Source organism: Cydia amplana, chromosome 1 (genome assembly GCF_948474715.1).
Source record: "Cydia amplana chromosome 1, ilCydAmpl1.1, whole genome shotgun sequence".
Taxonomy (NCBI): domain Eukaryota; kingdom Metazoa; phylum Arthropoda; class Insecta; order Lepidoptera; family Tortricidae; genus Cydia; species Cydia amplana.
Genome location: NC_086069.1, coordinates 14,818,460 through 14,839,834, shown reverse-complemented (window position 1 = coordinate 14,839,834; position 21,375 = coordinate 14,818,460). Strand labels below are relative to the sequence as shown.

At 38.0% G+C, this 21,375-nt stretch overlaps 1 protein-coding gene across 1 annotated transcript in view; it reads left to right on the top strand.

The window, feature by feature from the left end:
* Nucleotides 1-3,668: 3,668 nt before the first annotated feature.
* The window catches only part of LOC134648844 (neutral ceramidase-like), a 34,500-nt gene continuing 16,793 nt past the window's right edge, over nt 3,669-21,375 (top strand). Inside the window, exons 1-2 of the mRNA XM_063503428.1 lie at nt 3,669-3,939; nt 19,412-19,520. Coding sequence (XP_063359498.1) covers nt 19,413-19,520 — 108 coding nt within the window. The 5' untranslated portion in view covers nt 3,669-3,939; nt 19,412. The remainder of the gene's footprint in view (nt 3,940-19,411; nt 19,521-21,375) is intronic.

The following is a 21,375-nucleotide window of genomic DNA, read 5'->3' as shown; positions in this document are numbered from 1 at the left end:
CGTATACAGTACTAGCATATATAAGTATCTATAGGTACAGTCAGGAGCAGCAGTTACTAAGCGGGCGAGTTGTTCAAAATGATCCTGACGCGACTTTATTGTTAAGTAAGAGCGTGTCAAGTATCAATATGAAGACCTCGCCCGCTTACTAACTTCTGCTGCTGACATTACCTACATATATTTGTTTATTGTATTAAGTTATATTTCAACTACTTCCTGGTTTATGGTACCTATAGCTTTAGCTGAAACAAAGGACATGCGATTATAGTCAGCAACATGAAGCACTAGCTGTTGCCAGCGACTTCGTCCGCGTGGATTTGTATGTTGGTGGTAACTATATGAGCAGAGAGCATTAATGCGGCAAAATATAGTAGTCTTCTTCTTCTATAATTGCCATGCCCTAACGGATGTCGGCGACCACAAGATAGCAGTAGGGACTGTTAATAATTTGTTAATATAAATATAATAATATAATAAAAAAAATATAATATAATAATTTTCAAAAACGCTGAAATTAGTTTTCTTCTCTTTTAATTAAATATCTTTATACGAAATTTCAAGTTCCTAGCTTAAAATAAAATTTGAACCCCATACAAACTTTCAACCCCTTTTTAACCCTTTAATAGGATTATTTTTATAAAACGCTGAAATCACTTTTCTTGTATTCTAATAATATGCTTTTTTACAAAGATTCAAGTCCCGCACTCACAAAAATGTTTGTTCTCCATACAAAGTTTCAACCCCTTTTTCACCACCTTGAGAGATGAATTTTCAAAAACCCTGAAATAACTTTTCTTCTAATCTAATAATATGCCTTTATACAAAGATTCAAGTCCCGCACTCAAAAAATTTTTTGATCTCCATACAAACTTTCAACCCCTTTTTAACCCTTTTAAGGGATGAATTTTTAAAAACGCTGAAATTATTTTTCTTGTCTTCTTATAATATGTCCTTGTACAAAGATGCAAGTCCCGCACTCAAAAAAATATTTGATGTACATACAAACTTTCAACCCCTTTTTCACAACCTTCGGGGATGAATTTTCAAAAACGCTGAAATTAGTTTTCTTCTCTTTTAATATAATACCTTTTTACGTTTCAAGTTCCTGGCTTAAAATAAAATTTGAACCCCTAAGACAAACTTTCATCCCCTTTTTAACCCCCATAGGGGTTGATTTTCCAAAAACGGTTAATTATTTTTTTTGTAATCGGCTATTAAGCCTTTCTAAGAAGTTTCAAAGCTTTTGTAATGGATTCAAACTTTCAACCCCTTTTTATCCCTTTTAGGGGATGAATTTTTGAAAACGCAGAAATTACTTTTCTTGTATTCTAATAATATGCCCTTATACAAAGATTCAACTACCACACTCAAAAAAATATTTGGTCTCCATACAAAATTTCAACCCCTTTTTTACCATCTTGGGGGATGAATTTTCAAAAACGCTGAAATTAGTTTTCTTGTTTTTTAATAGTATACCTTTTTACGAAGTTTCAAATTCCTAGCTTAAAATAAAACTTGTACCCCATACTACATTTCATCCCCTTTTTAACCCCCTTAGGGGTTGAATTTTTCAAAATCGCTTCTTATCTCTTGTACACTTTATAAATGCAACCTAGTGTGCAAATTTCAACTTTATAGCTTTTGTAGTTTTGGCTCTGCGTTGATGAATCAGTCAGTCAGTCAGTCAGTCAGTCAGTCAGGACACTTGCATTTATATATATAGATAATAGAAACTGTATTTTTTACCTACTTAATTGAAATACCTGACTATACATGTATTTATAATAGTGTGGGCTCGTCCCAAACTTTTTTTTTAATCATTTAATTATCTATTAGGCATCATGTAATTAAGGGTTGGGTAAAATTCATATATCCGACTAATTGAGGTATGTAAATTGGGCAATGAGACTACATACAACAATATAACTATAATATATTAGCGTAGTCGAGTCGATTCAGTATCTAGTGTAATCGCGATCTCGGACAACGGATTGTTGTGGAGTTCTTAAGACCACTCTACCGCTGGTTATGTGCCCGAGCACTTAGCAATGAGAATACTGGGCAGGTTGCATTGACTTGAATGCCCTATTGCGAAGGTCCAGGTTCTAACACGAGCGGCCTTCGGAGTTGATTTGCAACGAGTTAACATTGCGCTTTGCAACCATATACTTGATAAATATAATATACACATTTTAAATCAAATTCATATATCGAAGTATGAGGCCAAGCAGCAGGTCAAATTATTTTCGACAGTAAAAGCTACAAAATTAAATCAAAATATTATATTTATTTCAAGAAATTAGCATTCCAAGAGAAGCAGTACAAGTAATGATCTCCACACTAGGCTCAGCCTGTCACGTGGGATTTCAAATCTTAGAGAATAATTAATTAATATCTGGGTGACCGCGAGTTTTGCTCGGTAAACATACAAAAACTCGAAAATGCGCGTTTTCCTAGAGATAAGACATAGCTAGACCGATTTTTCGCCCCGAAACCCTCATGTAGCAAATTTCATCGAAATCGTTAGAGCCGTTTCCGAGATCCCCGGAATATAATAGGGTTAAAGCGGAATAAAAACATCCCCACTTATCGAGTAAGGCATGCCACCCTAATTTTTTAAAACCTAATTTTTTTACGACTTTGTCGGCGTAACCGATTTTTATATCCATGCCAAATTTCAGCTTCTAGCGCTGAAGATCAAGGAGCGAAGCCGCGGAGCGCGGACGGACGTGGCGTAAATAAAGGTATAAGGACGTTCTAAGCGCTGTGAAGGTACCCCCTGTTGCTTGCTGTACAGTCAGCTGCAGAGAAAAGGTACCCCTCCCCTGCATAGTTGGTACATATGCAAAGGTGCTAATTAAGCAAATAGTAACTCCTGATTGTACATGATATCTATTATAGGTACTATATAATAGCACCCGTTCAAGAGCATAGCGAAGCATAAAATCAAAAAACTTCGAAATGCTGGGACGAGTCCCTGCCAGCCGTGTGAAAGAAAGAACTTCGCTTCTCTCGTCAGGTAATTTTTCAAAATACCCCTTTAAGAATCACCCACAGTTGCAACGGTGTTTGGAACAGGGATGTTGCGAACATCCGCATCCGCAACCGCGGAACTTCCGCATTATTTTCAACATCCGCATCCGCATAAAATCGATGCGGAGCTTATGCGGATGCGGATGTCGAACAAGTCGGTACAGGAACGTCTTAGCATCGGCGTAAGTGCTAGACTGCTAGGTAATTTAAGTCATTAGCCAAAAAAACCTATTAGAAATGAGCAGTCAAGCGTGAGTGGGACTTAATGTACGGAACCCTTGGAACGCGAGTCCGACTCGCACTTGGCCGGTTTTTTGAAATAAAAATTACTAAAATGTAATATTTGACGTTTTTATGTATCTATCTTAACATCCGCATCCGCGGATGTGAGCCTTTAAAAATCTGCATCCGCATCCGCATCCGCGGATGTCAAAAAATCGGCATCCGCAACATCCCTGGTTTGGACACCGTACAATAACACATATTGTCAGCATTATCGATTGAATCGAACATTCCAAACAGTCTTTGTATTGGAACATAATCCTATTTGGTATCGTAGTGTTGGACCAAACGATGGCCACCAGCCACCAATAACACCGGCTTCGATACAGTCAACAGTGTTTAGTTAGTCACATACAACGCGCATCGCCGCACGCCTGTTGCTCAGAACACTCGTATCGTAAATTGTACTCGAAATTGACCTTCATTGCGCAGGTTAATTAATTGCAGGCGAATTTCGTGAATCGGAACGCATATTTGTTTAATTTATTTTTTCATTTTGGTTTAGCAGTAAAAATGTGATTTTAAAAAGTGTAGCTTTATTTAATAGTGTATAGTGTATGATTGGATTTTCTACAGGAAAATATTAGTAACTGATTGCTGCTTACCAAAACATTAGGCATTTAAGTAAGTAGCTAACTATATATACATGTTATTTATTATGTACTTCCTTTTCGTATTTAAAAATTTAGGTACGTACAAACAGCAACACGGTTAACTGTCCATCGGTGGACCTTACTCCTTTTGTAATAAGGTTTACGAACTGTCAGTTAACAGTGTGGACGATGGTACTGCACATTTTTATGATTTTAAGACTAAACTAAACTAAACCTTGAACAACAAAAAACCTGACTGCTCTACGCCGTTTATGATATTTATCAGCAGTCCCATTTCCACTTCACAAAATAATGCTTTCCGAGGGAATATATGATAGCATGTATAAAAAATAAACTTTTCTTTCAAACACATAATTATAGTTTGCCAAGTAATTTCCGTCAGTAGAAACTGGCGGCAATGTAAAAAAAATTATAGGCGCGTACCTTGTGACAAATTGTACAAGTTTCCTTTAGACGCGGCTGGACAAGCGAGATGTGTGCACGTGCTAACGAGCTCCCGCACACCGAAACAGAAAGAGACGACCTTATGTTTAACAATGAGTGTGACAAAGATGGATGGAATGAGAAAATTAATAAAAAATAACAGATTTTTTATTAATTTTTTATTATTTCTTCGTAGGCACAGAAATAAATATGGAAGTGTTTTTTGTGCTCCTCAAGTATGAGTATAACTTATCTATGGTTATACCTATAATATCATTGCCTACAACACAAAGATTCAGTTAAATAATTTAAAAAGTTAGCTTAGGTTAGTAGCTTATTCGCTGTGCGAAGTAGTGGCCTGCCTTTTGTAGCATTACCACGACTGTCTGGGCTAGCAGTGTCAAACTGACATAAATATTCGCTAACGTCTGCGTAACTTACTTTCTATCCATCTCGCTTACACTCTATACATGCGAGTACGAGCGAGATGCATAGAATAGTAGTTTATGCAACAGTGATATAATAAGGGTTCTTAAAATTCAAGGGTCGAAGTTACAAAACGAGACGTAGTCGAGTTTTGTAAAAAAAGACCCGAGAATTTTAAGAACCAATTATGAGCTGTTGCATACATTACTTTTTCTATGACAGCTGCAGCAAAAAAAAAAAAAAGTTATTATTAAAAAAAAAATTATTAAAAAAAAAGAGTTATTATTAAAAAAAAAGTTATTATTTAAAAAAAATTGAGTTATTATTTAAAAAAAAAAAGAGTTATTATTGTAAATGAAAACATACCTCTTTCAATCAAGATGATCGGAACTTGTATCTTTAAAAAAAATAAAGCAGTTGTATTATACTCATAAGATGACTGCTAGCAGTCATCTTATGAGCCTATAGACAAATCATTCAAATGACATTGCTTTAGATATCACTGTCAGTCATTTAATTGACACATTTAAGTGCTGGAGTAGAAAAAGTAAGTTAAGCACACGCTAGCGAACATGACACTGTCAAACTGGTGGTAGCCGTACTGGTCACCAGAAGCCTCATTAGGTGCGCTGACAACTCTTGAAGAACCGACGCCCTCTCGGCCTCTCAGGGCTCTTTCCCACTGCAGCATCCCGTTTATTTTGCGGGTACGGTTTTCACGAGCAGTATGTTCGCAGGATGCTGCAAACAGAATTGCACCTTAGGTGCTTGGAACATGGAACGGAGCCAAGGTTCCAACTGAAGTAGCGTTCCAAACTGGTGGCCGACCCTCTTCCCGTCATCTCCGGCCAAACGGCTGGGGTCTAGAACTACCAGCAGTTTGGACCTAACAAAGGGTCTTTCGGATGACGCCATTCATGATGGCGTGGCGGGGGATCCTCCCAGCGCTTCGGGCGCATAGAGGCCACGGTGGCCTAGGCTGTTCACTATGGCGCCGCATTGATAAATTGACATCGCAGCGTGTGGTTAGATGGTGCCTCTAAACGTAAGCTAGCTGCCAGGCGGAAGGTAATCTTGTCCAAAAAAGTACAAGTATGTACCAATATTTGGAGAGGGTAGTGCCTACAGCCACAGACAAACCCGACTCCCATTTCGCAGTCGTAAGGAGACGAAGCTGGGTACCAAGATGAACTAGTTATCGTATCGCATTCTATAATTAAGATTTTTGCATACTAGTTGACAGAACGGTTCCCATGCTGCATGCAGCGAGTAGGGATTGGCAGGCGGGTAGGTATGTGTTAGGGCAATTTATACAGCAAACATTCGTGGCCTCGGAGTAGTGTGCGCGTTTCCATAGACTAGACCTAATGGAAGGATTTAGTATTTTCCCTGTAAGGTTTTGATTACCATGCACCGATGACAAGAACTCAGGAAGAGCCACACATGAAATTTTGCTAATACCCAGGCCGCCAAACCCATAGACAAGGAATCCTCTAGACGGAGTTTAGAGCAATTATTTCATGAAACCGATGCTGCCAAAAATACTGGGGTGCGGGGGACGAGGTGAGCGAATCCCGTGCCGTGATTGGTCCGTTCAAAGACACGGACCAATCACGGCACGGGATTCTGACACTTGACTCGAAGATGGAGTAAAACTACCTTATATTTGTGGCAGAGGGGGTAGCGTTACTATGCTCAGTCTTGAGGATGTCTTGTCTGTGGCCGAACCTAATGGATAGCCTATCCTGGGTCCAATATCTTTCGCCATAGAAATGTTGACGTTGGATTTGAGTGTTTCTTCTACTAATTACCGAATCTAATTTTGAAACCAATGGGTTTGACCAGTATAACTAACCGAAAAGACAAAAACGGCGGCGTTAGTTTAAAAAGTGCAGGGCCCTTGCCATATTAGTCCCTCTTAATTTAACATGCTTAATTTAGGGTAACTGATGAACTTGATATTTGTGTCTCTAGGTTGACAACAATTCGTTTCCCACGTTGACCTTACGAACAGGATGTTAATTGGTACGATTTATCGGTACAAAAATTGGTGACAAAATCCTACTTTGCGTGAAATTGATATGTATACCCATGCCAAATTGCAGTTTTCTTAGTTTCTACACTATTAATACCTACTTAACATTACTAACGGTCATTTTATTAACCAAACGGACGGTCGCGGAAATGGCGAAACTACGGTTCTAGTGGAAATAAAATAGGTACCGGCTACCGGCTTACTTATATACTTGTAAAAACATTACTTTGTAATAAGTAGATCCATTGTGGTCTGCAGGTTACAATGGGTCTGTTACAAAGTAATGAGTCAAGTCTAGGTCATTTGATTGTAGCTACTATAATTATTTACTTGCTTATTTATAAATGTTACTTGTTGCCAAAATTTGTTCCGTAAAAATTGATTACGGTTGTAATAAAGTTACATATACAAATATACATATACATAGGTACATATAAAGTATGTATTAAGTAGTTTAACGTAAATTACGGTGAGTCATATAGACCGACTCACGTTATGCTCACGTTTTATTAAGCACTGCGTAGGCGATATATTTTGAGCGCGTTAGTATTGTTATTAGAGGTTAACCTAACTCATAAAAACCTTATATAGCTAAATTATATAGGTACTTAACGTAAAAAATCAGCACCTGAAATACTTAGGTACCTATAGGTACCCTATACCAGTGTTGGCCGAACGTTAATTGCAATTGACCATTAACCCTGCGTATGTCTAAGTATGAGTCTAACTATGATCAGTGCGAATACATTAAAATCTATTGTAATTAAAAACAATGGATTTAAATTGATGCGCACTGAACAGTGCTTAGACATACGAAGGGTTAACCGTAACGGATGGTTACAGTTTACAGTTCAATTAGTAATGGTTAATGGTCAAATATAGTTAATTGCATTAATAACGTTTCGGCCAACACTGCCCTATAGGTACCCGTACTTCCTCTTGAATCACTCTATCTACTTATTCAAAAAAACCGCATCAAAATCCGTTGCCTACTTTTAAAGATCTAAGCTCTATATCTATATCTATGATGATAGTGATAGGTACGAGTAGGGTCAAGGAGGGTATAGTCGCTAGGATTTAACGGGCTATAGCATGATAAGTATAAGTGCCTGAAATATTTTTGTAGGCACAAAGCAGCGTTCATTATTTTTAAGCTCAGATCATAGAAGGTACTAGATATCTGACGGAGGCGTGGCGCGTGTCGCCGCAACATGGTCAGGCGGACCATTTTTCTTTCCGCCGTAAGACCGGTAAGACAGTCGCAATTTAGCTGTCGTAGAAAAATGTGCTCGTCAATTTACGTAACATGCCGGTTTGTAGCGTTGTTTCGTGTAGAAATAGGAGTGCTAGCAAAAACTATAGGGATCATGGAGTTACATACCACATGTGAGTACATTTTTTTTACGTATTAGTCAATAAAACAACACATTTTAACAAATAAATCCAGTGACGTATGATTTTACTCAGTCGGACCATTTTGCCAAACAAACGCGTGGCAATTTGAATATGCATTCTACATTGACGGCTTAGCATGGAAAACTATTTGTAGTGTGCTAGGCAACGGCGCAATGCATTAAGCCGCTAACGATATCCACAACGGCATTATTGTTTCTTGGTACGGCCGCTAGCAGGTTCCCTTCTTTCCGCAAGGAACTAGAGTGGCGCTCGTGCATAATTGAGGTTTAAGCGTTATCGATAAAAATATCTGGATATAGTGTGTATGGAAGTAATTATTTTTCAATTAAAATTTTACTATTATTTTGTAGTAGTATACCTATTAATTGTTAATAAAAATTCAGTAGGTAGGTACGTCAAAGAAAAAAACTGTTTTAAATATTATTTATTACATTGTAGTTTATACCTATAAGTAGGGTTTGCAATCCGGATCCGAAATGTAAGTATGAAATTATCCGGATCTGGATCCCGATCCGCGGATCTTCTCATACATATCGGATCCGTCGTGAAAATCCTACTCGCGTCTAACGACAATCCCAAAGTAAACAATATTAAACAAACAGTAAATAAAATCGTTACTAAATTTTATACCAATTATGTTAGGTACGTTTTGATAAACATATAACAAGCTTTCGAATTATTGCTATTTTTTTATTAAAAGCTTTGTATTACATTATATCAGTAGAAACCTTTGTGACAGAACTTTATGGATTGAATAATATAGGTACTTACCTTAATCGTACCTTAAAAATCTTAGCTCGCAAATAAGGTCAAATGTTTAAAGGTAGGTATATAAATTAAGTCAATGGCAATTATTACTTACTTAAAACATTTTAATGCCAAAACAATAAAGTCATGTTTAGAACATAATACAAAATATCGATAGCTGTTGTAAATTTATCGACTTGTCCTACTCTCTAGCGTCGCCGCTCTTGTCCTTTACCCTACGCGGTTCGGCCAATCACAGCGCGTGAGTTGGTTGTCTGGCCACGCCCTCAGTGATGTGGTGGGGCACAGTTGGAGACACCGAGTCTCGTTGAAATTATGTTTCGTTATAAATCTCCTTACTTCTATGATCTGAGTTTTTAAGTTTTATATTTTGCACATTATAATTTGCATATTTTGGCGAGTCCAAGTGATTGTCACCTTGGCTAGGCCGCTTGGTCTGCGAATTTTCGATGACTATAATAGGCGAATTAGACTCTCGCGCGAGCCACGAGACGAGCCGCGAGCCGCGCCACGAGACGCGAGTGTAAGCGGTGGGCTCGCGGCTCGTCTCGTGGCTCGCAAGCTCGTCGAGCTAATATAATTTAAACACTAACGGCACGGCATAAGGTTTATAACCGAATGACAAGCCGAACGCGAGTGTAAGCGGTGGACTCGCGTCTCGTGGCGCGGCTCGCGGCTCGTCTCGTGGCTCGCGCGAGAGTCTTATCCGCGTATAAGGATGACTCACGCTAGACGGGGCCGTACCCGGGCCGAGGCGTCCGTCATGTCCATGTCATTTTCTATGATGCTGATCGGTGATCACGTGGAGCTTTCTATTTCGTCCGTCATGTCCATGTCATTTTCTATGATGCTGATCGGTGATCACGTGGAGCTTTCTATTTCGTCCGTCATGCCCATGTCATTTTCTATGATGCTGATCGGTGATCACGTGGAGCTTTCTATTTCGTCCGTCATGCCCATGTCATTTTCTATGATGCTGATCGGTGATCACGTGGAGCTTTCTATATCGTCCGTCATGTCCATGTCATTTTCTATGATGCTGATCGGTGATCACGTGGAGCTTTCTATTTCGTCCGTCATGCCCATGTCATTTTCTATGATGCTGATCGGTGATCACGTGGAGCTTTCTATTTCGTCCGTCATGTCCATGTCATTTTCTATGATGCTGATCGGTGATCACGTGGAGCTTTCTATTTCGTCCGTCATGTCCAATTGTCCATGTCATTTTCTATGATGCTGATCGGTGATCACGTGGAGCTTTCTATTTCGGGTTGGCCCGGCTCCGGCCCGGTCTAGCGTGAGTCATGCTTAATACTTGTTTTTGACCGAGCGTTAGCGAAAGTCTCTGTTTAAGCTAGTGCAAAAATGCTTTCGTATGTACGGATGTTCTCCTCTACAGGTCGCAATTCTCAACCGATTCTCGCGAAATTTTGTGAGCAGGTTCGATGATTAAAATGTTTTTTTATCGATTCAGCTTTTTTTTTCTATATGGCAGAGCCATACATTTATTCAGTTTTAAGTTATGTTTGAGACATACATATATATATCATAGACATATCTACAGCATACTTGCCGCACAGAGCCACTAATATGTATGTTTAAGTAGACACTTATTTGTTTAATTAAGTAGGTACATTTTTTATTTACAAATCTAGCTGCTTACGTTTGTTTGTTACACATTCGCAAATAATCTTACAGAGTTCATTATCTGATAAGTTTTGAAGCACTCCCAGACAAAGGAAAGAAGGGCGTAGTCTATCGGTAAACAACGAGTTTGATACAGAACCGAATCACACTGCGCTCCTAGATAAGGTACTTAGTGTACTTACCCAAATTAAAATAATAACGTAGAGAAAGAAAAGCTGGCGTTATCTACCAAAACCGGGCAATAGCATGTCAGACCATGCTCAGTGTATATAGTTACCCTCTGTCACAAAACATCCACTTATATTCGTTTTAGAAAATCCTTATTCGTTTTGAAAGACGACCCTCTACATCAGAGGGAAATCATCCCCACTTGTATTACTCTAAAACAATTTTTGAAGTGAAAACTTCTTTAGCGGCGCTGTGCACTTTTTGAGGTGGGGAAAAATTATAAACTCGAGACAGCGTAAGGCGTAACCCTCTCTTTCTACCGCGCGGCGAAAATGTATGCCTGAGCCTGCTGTTTCGTTTTTATTCACCAAAGAATTTTAGTCATAACGTATCATAATCAGGTCAATATTAAGCAATAAAGCTCAATGTTCTAATCTTGTACGGGCTGAAATACAAGTATCACACAGTTACATTCTAACTTTATATCACTCAAATTATAATTCAATAAAGCTACATCTTGATGAAATCGCTAATAAAAGTGAACTCTAGTACCTACTGGTGAATAAAACTCAAAATATCATGACCATATTTAGATGCGAGGTCTGCAAGGTAACTTTACAATTTCTATTCGAATTTTGAACAATTAACACTACAAATTTTAAACAAGCTCACTGACCAGCAATTTCGGAACTAAAGTTTTGCAATAGAAAGGAGGATGGGTCAATTATACATAGTGCTGCAGACATTTTGGACTAGTCATTGAGTTTTCACTTCTGTCGGCACTCCCGGAGTGCAACCCGTTTTTTTTTTTAGGTTTTAGTTTACCACTATTCTTGCCAACGTCAGCTTAGGTACTATAGCACAAACGATCCCGGAGCAAAGCCGCAGACGTAGAGACAGACAGGCGGACATGGCGAAACTATAAGGGTTGAACCTCTGTGCGTTTGGCCTAGGGAAGGATCTGTGCGTGCCCTTCTCATATTTCTTAGAGCCATCATAGACGTAAAGGAATCAAGTAACCTTCTTTCATAAATAGGTACTCAATTGGCATTCTTGCTGGCGGTGACTATGTAAAGTCTATTTTTTTATTCGGTAGACTAAAATGACATTTCATAGTATGAAATGACATTTTATGTACATACTATGAACTGTCATTTCAGTCTACCGAATAAAAAAAATAGACTTTAGATATATCTACATATATGCATAATAAGAGCGCGGCAACGCCGCCAGCCTTCTGGGCACCCTACCGGTCGGCACAGACTTGGGGCCAATTTTTTATTTGTAGGTTTTTACTTTTTAGGTAGTTTTAGTTTAGTATATGTTTAGTTATAAGAGGATATTAGAGTCGGACCAAGATAACTCTGCACTGGATCCTGTGGTCGTGAGTCTGAATCAAGTCTGACAATCAAGACACAAAAATTTTCCACTTTTGAAATTTAAGTAAAAAAGTTAGTATTTTCAATAGGTAGGCCCAGGCCGTGTCGCGGAGTTATGAAATGTTAGTGGTCGTGTAAAATATGTCATAAAGAGTAAGTAAACAAACCTCAGGTCAAGCATAATGGCTCCATTCACTGTCTTGTCGTCTGTGTGAAGAAATCGCAGTAGAGTAGGGATTAGACCAGTAACTATACAAGATAATGGCAGCAGCGCACGCTTTACATGGGGCCCACCTACCTAATGTAAATAAGACATATCAGTATCATACAATACTCAAATAATTATCGACATCATGTATGATTTACCTAACAAATGCATAATGTAGGTGAATACTTATTAATATTACATTATTTAAATTACTTCTTTAGCGGCGCTGGGCACTTTTTGAGGTGGGGAAAAAATGATAAACTCGAGACAGCGTAAGGCGATCACGTGACCGTAAGGGGCGTAAGGCGATCACGTGACCGTAAGCCCCGTAAGGTGGCCACTCATAATTTAAATGGCATTTAAATCAATAAAGAAAAACTTAACTTAATAAAAAATAAAAATAGTTTTATTTGCCAAAAAGTTTACAGGTTTTACTTAACCTATGACTGCCACACTAGGCTACGCCTGTATTGTGTAGTCAGATTGAAAACATTACTACATTGAGTTATGATGCGGACTCCTTTTCAAGACTCTACCTATGTTCAAATAATTTGACGTTGTCATGGTAGTATGTAAATAAACATGTCAATGAAAAAGTGTGATCTTATTTGAGAATGATAATAATATATAATAAATAAATAGAATACCTCCGCTAAACGTATGTATCGTGTTACCGGGCGTCGGTAACATAGTGAGGTGAGTTTTCGCTTCAATCGGCACTCCCGGATTGCAACTGTTGTTGCTTTTTTTATTTTATCCTTTTTTGAAGTCGGGTTTACTTTTTTTAAACATTAATTTCGTCATTTCTTTCATGTTTAATATAAAGTCAATTTTTTTATTCGGTAGACTAAAATGACATTTCATAGTATGAAATGACACATGATGTTCATACTATGAAATGTCATTTTAGTCTACCGAATAAAAAAATAGACTTTAGGTACCTATATTAGTTAAATACTTATTATTTAAAATATGTATTAGTAAAAAATAAAAATAAAACAATGTCAATTTCATATATAGGTATACATATACATGTAATTCATAATTCATACTTGCAAATATATTTAAAAAACGAGAATGTTTATAGTTGTCTTGCAACTAGGTCAAAGTCAATCTTGCATCACAAGTCATAATGTTTCTTGAAGACGGCATTCTACTTAGGCAAAATCGTGAATTTCATCATTATTATCATCGTACGGGACACACACTATTTCAAACATTGTACTTACTGGAAAAAAGACAATGTAAATTGCCTATTCTAAACGTTCAAGCTAAGCCGCCCGTGTATCTTCTTACTCTACAGACAAACAAGACAGATGAATGAACACGACGAAGAGTTAAAGCAAAAGCAAAATTTTAAACAATTAAGGTAAAGGCCCCAAGTTCGTGTTAGTACGTTATTTCGTTAGTTTTGTTTCTGGCGCAAATAATAAGGAATTCAAGTATTTTTTATTTAAATTATACATATGAAAAAAATCTGTATTATTTAATCTCTTCAATAAAATAATAACCAATATTTTAGTGATTAAACTGAGAGTAATACGACGGTCGAAACTGTCAGGCGGCCGCGAACAGCTGTGTTGTATGCGTGCACTTTTTGTAGGCGTAAGGTGCGCGCTCTCACTTGTTAAGCTTATAGGAAGGAAAAGCTAAACCCATTCGAATAAAAGTTTTTAGGAGTGTTTCTGTGGGTTCCTTAGTAATTGATTTGATAAGAAAAAATATTGAATATATGCATAGAAATACCTTAAAATTGCAATAAATCGACTCACGAAATAGCGGTCATTTTATTTTTCGTGTGTCTCCTATTTCGTGCCACTAACGAATCAAGGATTTTCTAGATACATTTTGAGTGCTTGTTTTTAAATAGAACAACGAAGATAATTAAAAAAATAAATTATAAAATAATTAATGTATTTCATGAAGTTTTGTATGAGCTAAATTCGGTATATGTTTTTTTGACTAGAATTCTCATAAAACGAGTTTGAATGTGACCCGAGTTTAAATTTTTAAGGTATATTCCACGTATAATCTGATATTAACTACTAGCACATTTATTTATAATTCAATTTATTTGATATATTTTTGTGTAAGTATGTTTATATTTAACGTATAAGATAGTTAATTTTTTTTATATTTTTTTTTATATTTTAATTTTTTTATTATTATTTATATAGTTCGGCTTTTAATCAAGTATTAAAGTACCCATATGGTTTACGAAGTCTTAATTCAACCATTAAAGACGACGAGTACAAAAAACTTTATAGCTCTCAATTTAACATTTTTTTTTTAATATTATTATTAATTTGACCTTACAATTACTCGTAAGTAGTTAAGACCGTTAAATATTTAAAATTATTATCAGCAAATTATCACCAATTACTCTAAGAAAACTTTATTCCGAAACAGGGGACACGAATTCACGAACTTAGGAGCTGAGCTAAATTTGTATCACGAAATGGGAGCCAAATAAGAGGTTCACGAAAAAATTCATATAAAAAAAAGTTTCAACAAAAACCCTATAGTTTATACATTAAATTATTAACAAAGAACTAATATAACTTACTCAAAAGCTTTAAAGGTATTGGTAAGCTTAGTAATATTTTAAAAAATTGCTTAGTAATATACAAACTCTCAAGAGCCTTAACCTGCCGAAACAGGGGCCCTTTACCTTATAGTGATTCTAAAAAAAAGTTATAGAAATTATGTGTACCTAATACGCATGGCTAACTGCAATAACCGGCCACGATGAAAGTGCAACTCTTGTGAAACTCGGCGCATCTGACTCTAATGCACCTGCGGGTATATATGCTGCATCAACAGAGCGGTTGTGCCACCGCAATCTTAATGCACCTACTTTCGTTACTATCAAATATCAATTGATAATTAAGCGCTCATATTAATGATAAGATTAGGTTTTTATGTTAAATGGTAAATGAGTTATTTTAATTTGGAGAATTTAGGTCATGAACGTCATGGTAATAGTTAGGTCCTCCTAACAATGAATTATGTTGAAATACATGTCCGCTTATTGTTGTTTTCGTGCAGCTGTTGTGTTTGTTTTTTCTGCAGGATTTTAATATCGTAACTTACGCCGTGTTTTGAAATTGTCTATGGGGTACTTATTTTCGTCAACGTAATGCAACCGCCACAATGAGATTGAAGGAAAACACAGTCTTCCGTGCATGACGACGAGGTCGCTCCCCTCAAGTTCAAGGCCCGTCTTTCTTGTTCCTGCATATGTTGCACTTAACTCTGTGTAGAATTAATAACCGAATTACCTCGATCCTTTCCATTCGTGCCGACAAATAAATGTCGTTTCCGGGATTCGAACTCGGGACTTCCTGCTTCGTGACCGACTAGGCTAAGAGGTCGTTCAAAAGGTACAATTTAGGAGACCCCCTATGTACCTAAATACATAGAGCGTTGGGCGACTTACGTGCGACTTGTAGGTTGAAAGACATTACATTAGGAAACTATGACATTACGATGCGATAAGAACTAATGAATAAATATTTGCCTGCTGCAGTATATTTGGAAAAGCAGTCAATACCTACGAGACAGATGTTGGTAAACTTTAACCACACATTAACAATCAAATTTTTATTAATGCTAGTCTGAGTAAACTAATATGAAGTAAAAAGGTAAGTTACCAAATAACAATAAAAACCGCACTGATCCGATTTGAGGAATATAACGCGGTTTCGCGGTCTTTAAATAAATTACCGTATCAATGTGGTCACGGGCAAGGTTACTTAAACGGAGGGTCATTGACTCGTTGAACTCGTTAAAAATTGCAGGGACAAAATCGGGCCACCGATTACACAACTACTTACCCAAAAAAGCCACGTTGTCCTAAATGTTACTGTTTTATAAGTACTTAAAAGAATGTGTCGTCATCAACAGCAGTTTTTAGAAATTAAGTTAGGTGAACCGAAATAACATTAAATAAGTAATTGACAAATTTTTGATAGGCAGCACCTATCTAGTTAAATATTAAGCAGCTAGATAGATAAAATAAATCCCTGAATTCTTGGATACTTGCATATCAAATTCATAATATATTTTTAAATAAGTACCCCCCTTAGGCCCTTACAGTCAATTCTGCATACATTTACTTAATGTTCATTTTTCAGTTCAGGGCCCCGAGCATTGCACTAGGGGCCCCGACATGCTTAATCCGGCCCTGCCTATATGATCTATTTTATGGCGACATAATAAGTTGAAAAATTGAAAATCTACAATGCAATTTAGGACTAGAGTGAAAGCGAAACGTAAACTTACTGGCTTGGTAACTGGTAAATTGCGTTAAAAGTCAACGTTTTATTAGGTTTCTCTTATTTTTGTTACTAACTTGTTTTTTAACGTCTGGCACTCCTGAGCAACGGTATAAATATGTATATGACGCATGTCTCAACGGTCAATATGAGTATGTACCTATCTAGGTAGGTTCTAGTCCAGCGACTGATTGGTGTGCCAACACCAACATAATTCGCTAGGTCATAATTATTTAGGTAAAGTAGTAAAAATATTAAATAAAAATTAAGACTAAAAATTTAAGTTTGTGGTTTTAATTTCAACCTTCAGGTGTCGGTTGAGCCAATACGAACATGCCGGGCGATGTCTTTTTCGCTCTTATTGCGTGGACATAAAGCTTTTTTCTATCAGTTTTCGCCGATTCCTTTTTGCGTCAAGTGTTAGTGTGGGGAGAGCCCTTTTTTTCTCCATAGGTAGTTAAATATTGTGCGAGGCTGAACAGCGATTGTCCGACCATAATACCATACGCCGAGCCACATGATTAGAATTAACGTAATAATAAAGATATTCCATAGGTTTAAATTACAATTCATTCACCGGTCAAGTTAGCATGTAGGTACAGGATCAACCACAAAAGCAGCAAAAAAACGCGAGCGCAGCGAGCGCGAAATTTTTTGTAAAAAAATTGTGAAAGCGTGTTAAAAAGGCCGGGCCGGGCCTAAAAATCCGAAGTTCCCCAGTAAGCCGAGCTTTCATGCGAGGTCAAAGCCGTGCTTCAGGATAGGCTCAGCTAGAGCACAGACGCCAACCAATGTCCATTGTATTAAAAAGCGAGACCGCAGGCCGAGCTTGGCGCAGCGAGGCTAGGGTTGCCAGATCGAAAGGCGCTATTATCGGGAATTCATATGAATTTTTCGGGATTTTGGGATTTCAGTCGGGAAAAAAAAACATTCAAATTAAAGTAATTGTATCAAAAACAACGATATTTTAGATTATTGGCATTACGTCAGCTGCTCTGCCCATAGACGTTTTTATATAAAAATAGTATAAATTATTTGAGATCTTGAACAAACAAAAAAAATGTCTTCTCATTATCTGCCTATATTATCATTTATCATAGTTATACTTATTAGGTATCAATAATAAAAAAAAATATGTATAACTAATTTATTTGTTAGTTTGCCCTTGCCACATGTATTTTATGTTACTTTTTGCCGATTTTACAATGTTTTCTCCTTTTTCACTATTTAACGTGAAGCTGTTTTTCGGGACAATTGGGAATCGGGAACACATGCTAAAATCGGGAGAATCCCGCCAAATCCCGACCATCTGGCAACCCTAAGCGAGGCTAAAGGCTAAGCTGAAGAAGAGGAGATTTGGAAGACAAACCAAACATGGAGGTAAAAAACCGGCCAAGTGCGAGTTGGACTCGCGCACGGAGGGTTCCGCACCATCAACAAAAAATAGAGCAAAACAAGCAAAAAAACGGTCACCCATCCAAGTACTGACCCCGCCCGACGCTGCTTAACTTCGGTCAAAAATCACGTTTGTTGTATGGGAGCCCCACTTAAATTTTTATTTTATTCTGTTTTTAGTATTTGTTGTTATAGCGGCAACAGAAATACATCATCTGTGAAAATTTCAACTGTCTAGCTATCACGATTCGTGAGATACAGCCTGGTGACAGACGGACGGACGGACGGACGGACGGATGGACAGCGGAGTCTTAGTAATAGGGTCCCGTTTTTACCCTTTGGGTACGGAACCCTAAAAAGTGAGGCTGAAGGTCGAGCTCAGCAATCTCACATTACTTAACAAGCCCGAAGCGTACTTATAACCAGCGAGGTGAGCTTTCATGCGAGGCAAAAGGCCAAGCTTCTGAAATCAATGTTTATATTTGTTAAAAAGCAACATATTAGGCCCTCGGGAGCCTGAAAATCGAGCTGGATTTTACAGACTTTAAATTTATAAAATAATGTTATTTTATAGATTTAAAGTCTGTAAAATCCAGCTCGATTTTTATTTTATATATTTAAAGTCTGTAAAATCCAGCTCGATTTTCAGGCTCCCGAGGGCCTAATATGTTGCTTTTTAACAAATATAAAAATAATACACAATCATTAGATGATTATGTAAATTATGTAATTTACATAATCATCTAATGATTGTGTATCTGAGAAACTGATATTGGACATTAAGTAGGTATAAATATTTAGGTACAATAAAAACAATATTTATGAATTTTGGCCATTTGAAACAAATATTGTTTTTGGCGCGCGCGGGCCCCGCCGGGGCCGTCGGGGCCCCCTAGCCGAGGCGGGGCCCATAGGCAGTTGCCTACTCTGACTTAGGGTTAATCCGGCCCTGCATATAGGTACCTAATTTATTACGCTGGATTAAATCTCCAGGTCTACTTCCGTGATAGAAGGACACCAGTAGGAACTATAGAATTAAAAGCATTTTCCGATACAAGCCACGCGCTGCGGAAGGAACGGTCAATGTCAGTGCGATGCGCGCGAGTGGAATTCAGATGCAGTTTATTGTGCGTCATTATCTAAAATATCTTGGTGACCGAGCTTCGCTCGGAAAACATATAAGAACTCGAAAATGTGCGTTTTTCCAGAGATAAGACCTAGCTAGATCGATTTTTCGCCTTCGAAAACCCCCATATAGCAAATTTCATCGAAATCGTTAGAGCCGTTACCGAGATCCCCGAAATATATATAATATAATAATCTGCTTATTTTGGTTTCAGGATGATTATATCCACTTTCTGCGTCTTGGCGCTGACGACGGTAGCGTGCGCGCTGCGCGTCGGTGTCGGGATAGCGGACGTCACCGGCCCACCCGCAGAGATCGCCTTCGTGAGTAACAATGTGTACCAGCATTTTAAAAACTATCAGTGTTATTATAGTATAGTATACTTAGTACCTACACATCGTAGACCATAACACGCTATTACGCCATCGCAAGTATCGTAACCTTGACCGCCAGGCGCGCGCTTGCTGGTTGTGGTGATGTAGAGTGAGAGTAAATGTAAATAGTGAGCAGCAGGTTCCAATTTGCTAATAACCCTAAACAGCTCTGTAAAAATGGGGCCGATTAAACAATACTAAGATATTATGTACCTACATAAATGTGTCCCATAAATAATTGGGTTGAACGAAATGAGCAAACCGACTTACTCGAGCGAAGGTGTCGTATTTATACCGGTTTATACATTTAATTACTGCTGTATGTTACTCGCACAGTATTATTATTTACAGGTATAATAATATATTTACAACAAATGCATATATGTAGGTACTGTAGATAGTAAATTTATTATTTTCCACGGATCTTACATTTTCCAAATGCTCGTATAGCTTAATTGCCTACCTATTAATCCTATTTATCGTAAAACCCGGTTAAAAGGCGTGTTACTTCTATCTAATTTTTACACGACTGCCCAAAAAAAGGAGTGTATTGTTTTCAGCGTTCATGTTTGTGGGTATGTAAGTTTCTTTGTTCCACTCTAGCTGCTAAATGCCTGAACCGATTTAGATGTATGATATATCATTAGAATCCTTACGTCATCCCGGGTGACATAGGCTATATGACGTCATTATAAAAACAATATGGCGGACTAAATACGCTATATTGCGCAACTTTAAGAAAAAAATATCTTGCAAACCCATCGAGTTGGGCATCAAAATGAAGCGCTTTGAAAGACGATCAATAATATATATACAATATGAGGGTTTCAGTCTAATTTCGAGAAAGTAAGAATTCACAAAATATGTTAAGAAAAGCTAATCTCATAAAACCAAATATTATCCTATTGTTGTTGGGATATTAAAAGGAAGTGGTTTGGTCGCTGATCATAAAAAAAAAAAATATACATAGGTATTATATAAATCATATTTTACTTGTTTTGAAACCAAGCCAATATGTTCTAAATTGCGCTAAGGGAATAGAAAAGTGTAAATAAGTTCTTTGTAGAGAGTCTGAGATTGTATAGAGTCCGTCTTCAGATATAACTCTGCACCGACTTTGACGGAACAAAGTATCAAAGTGTTAGACCGAAGGCCGAGCTCCACGTAGGGATGACGGCCCGGAGCGTACTGACAGATGTGCGTTTCCTGCAACATCCCCAAGTATTCAAATTGCAAAGGTCGAAAGCCGAGCTCCGCGTAGGGTTGAAGGCCCGGAGCATAAGACAGGCTCGGTGCGCGCTTCCAAATTTCCCAAGAATATTAATTACGAAGGCCGGGCTCCGCGGAGGGGGCAAAGACTGGGAGCTTAAGATAGATGGGCTCTTCCTGCAACTTCCCCGAGTATTTTAATAACGAACTCCGCATAGGGCCGCATATCTTAATTGCGAAGGCCGAAGGCCCGGAGCGTAAGAAAGTTGCACGCTTGCTGCAGTTTCCCCAAGTATCTTAATTGCGAAGGCCGAAGGCCGAGCATCGCGTAGGGCCGATGGCCCGGAGCGTAAGAAAGGTGCACGCTCTCTACAGCTTCCCCGAGTATCTTAATTGCGAAGGCCGAAGGCCGAGCTTCGCGTAAGGCCGAAGGCCCGGAGCGTCAGAAAGGTGCACGGTTTTTGCAGTTTACCCAAGTATCTTAATGGTGAAGGCCGAAGGCCGAGCTTCGCGTAGGGCCGAAGGCCCGGAGCGTAAAAAAGGTGCATGCTTTATGTAGCTTCCCCAAGTTTCTTAATTGCGAAGGCCGAAGACC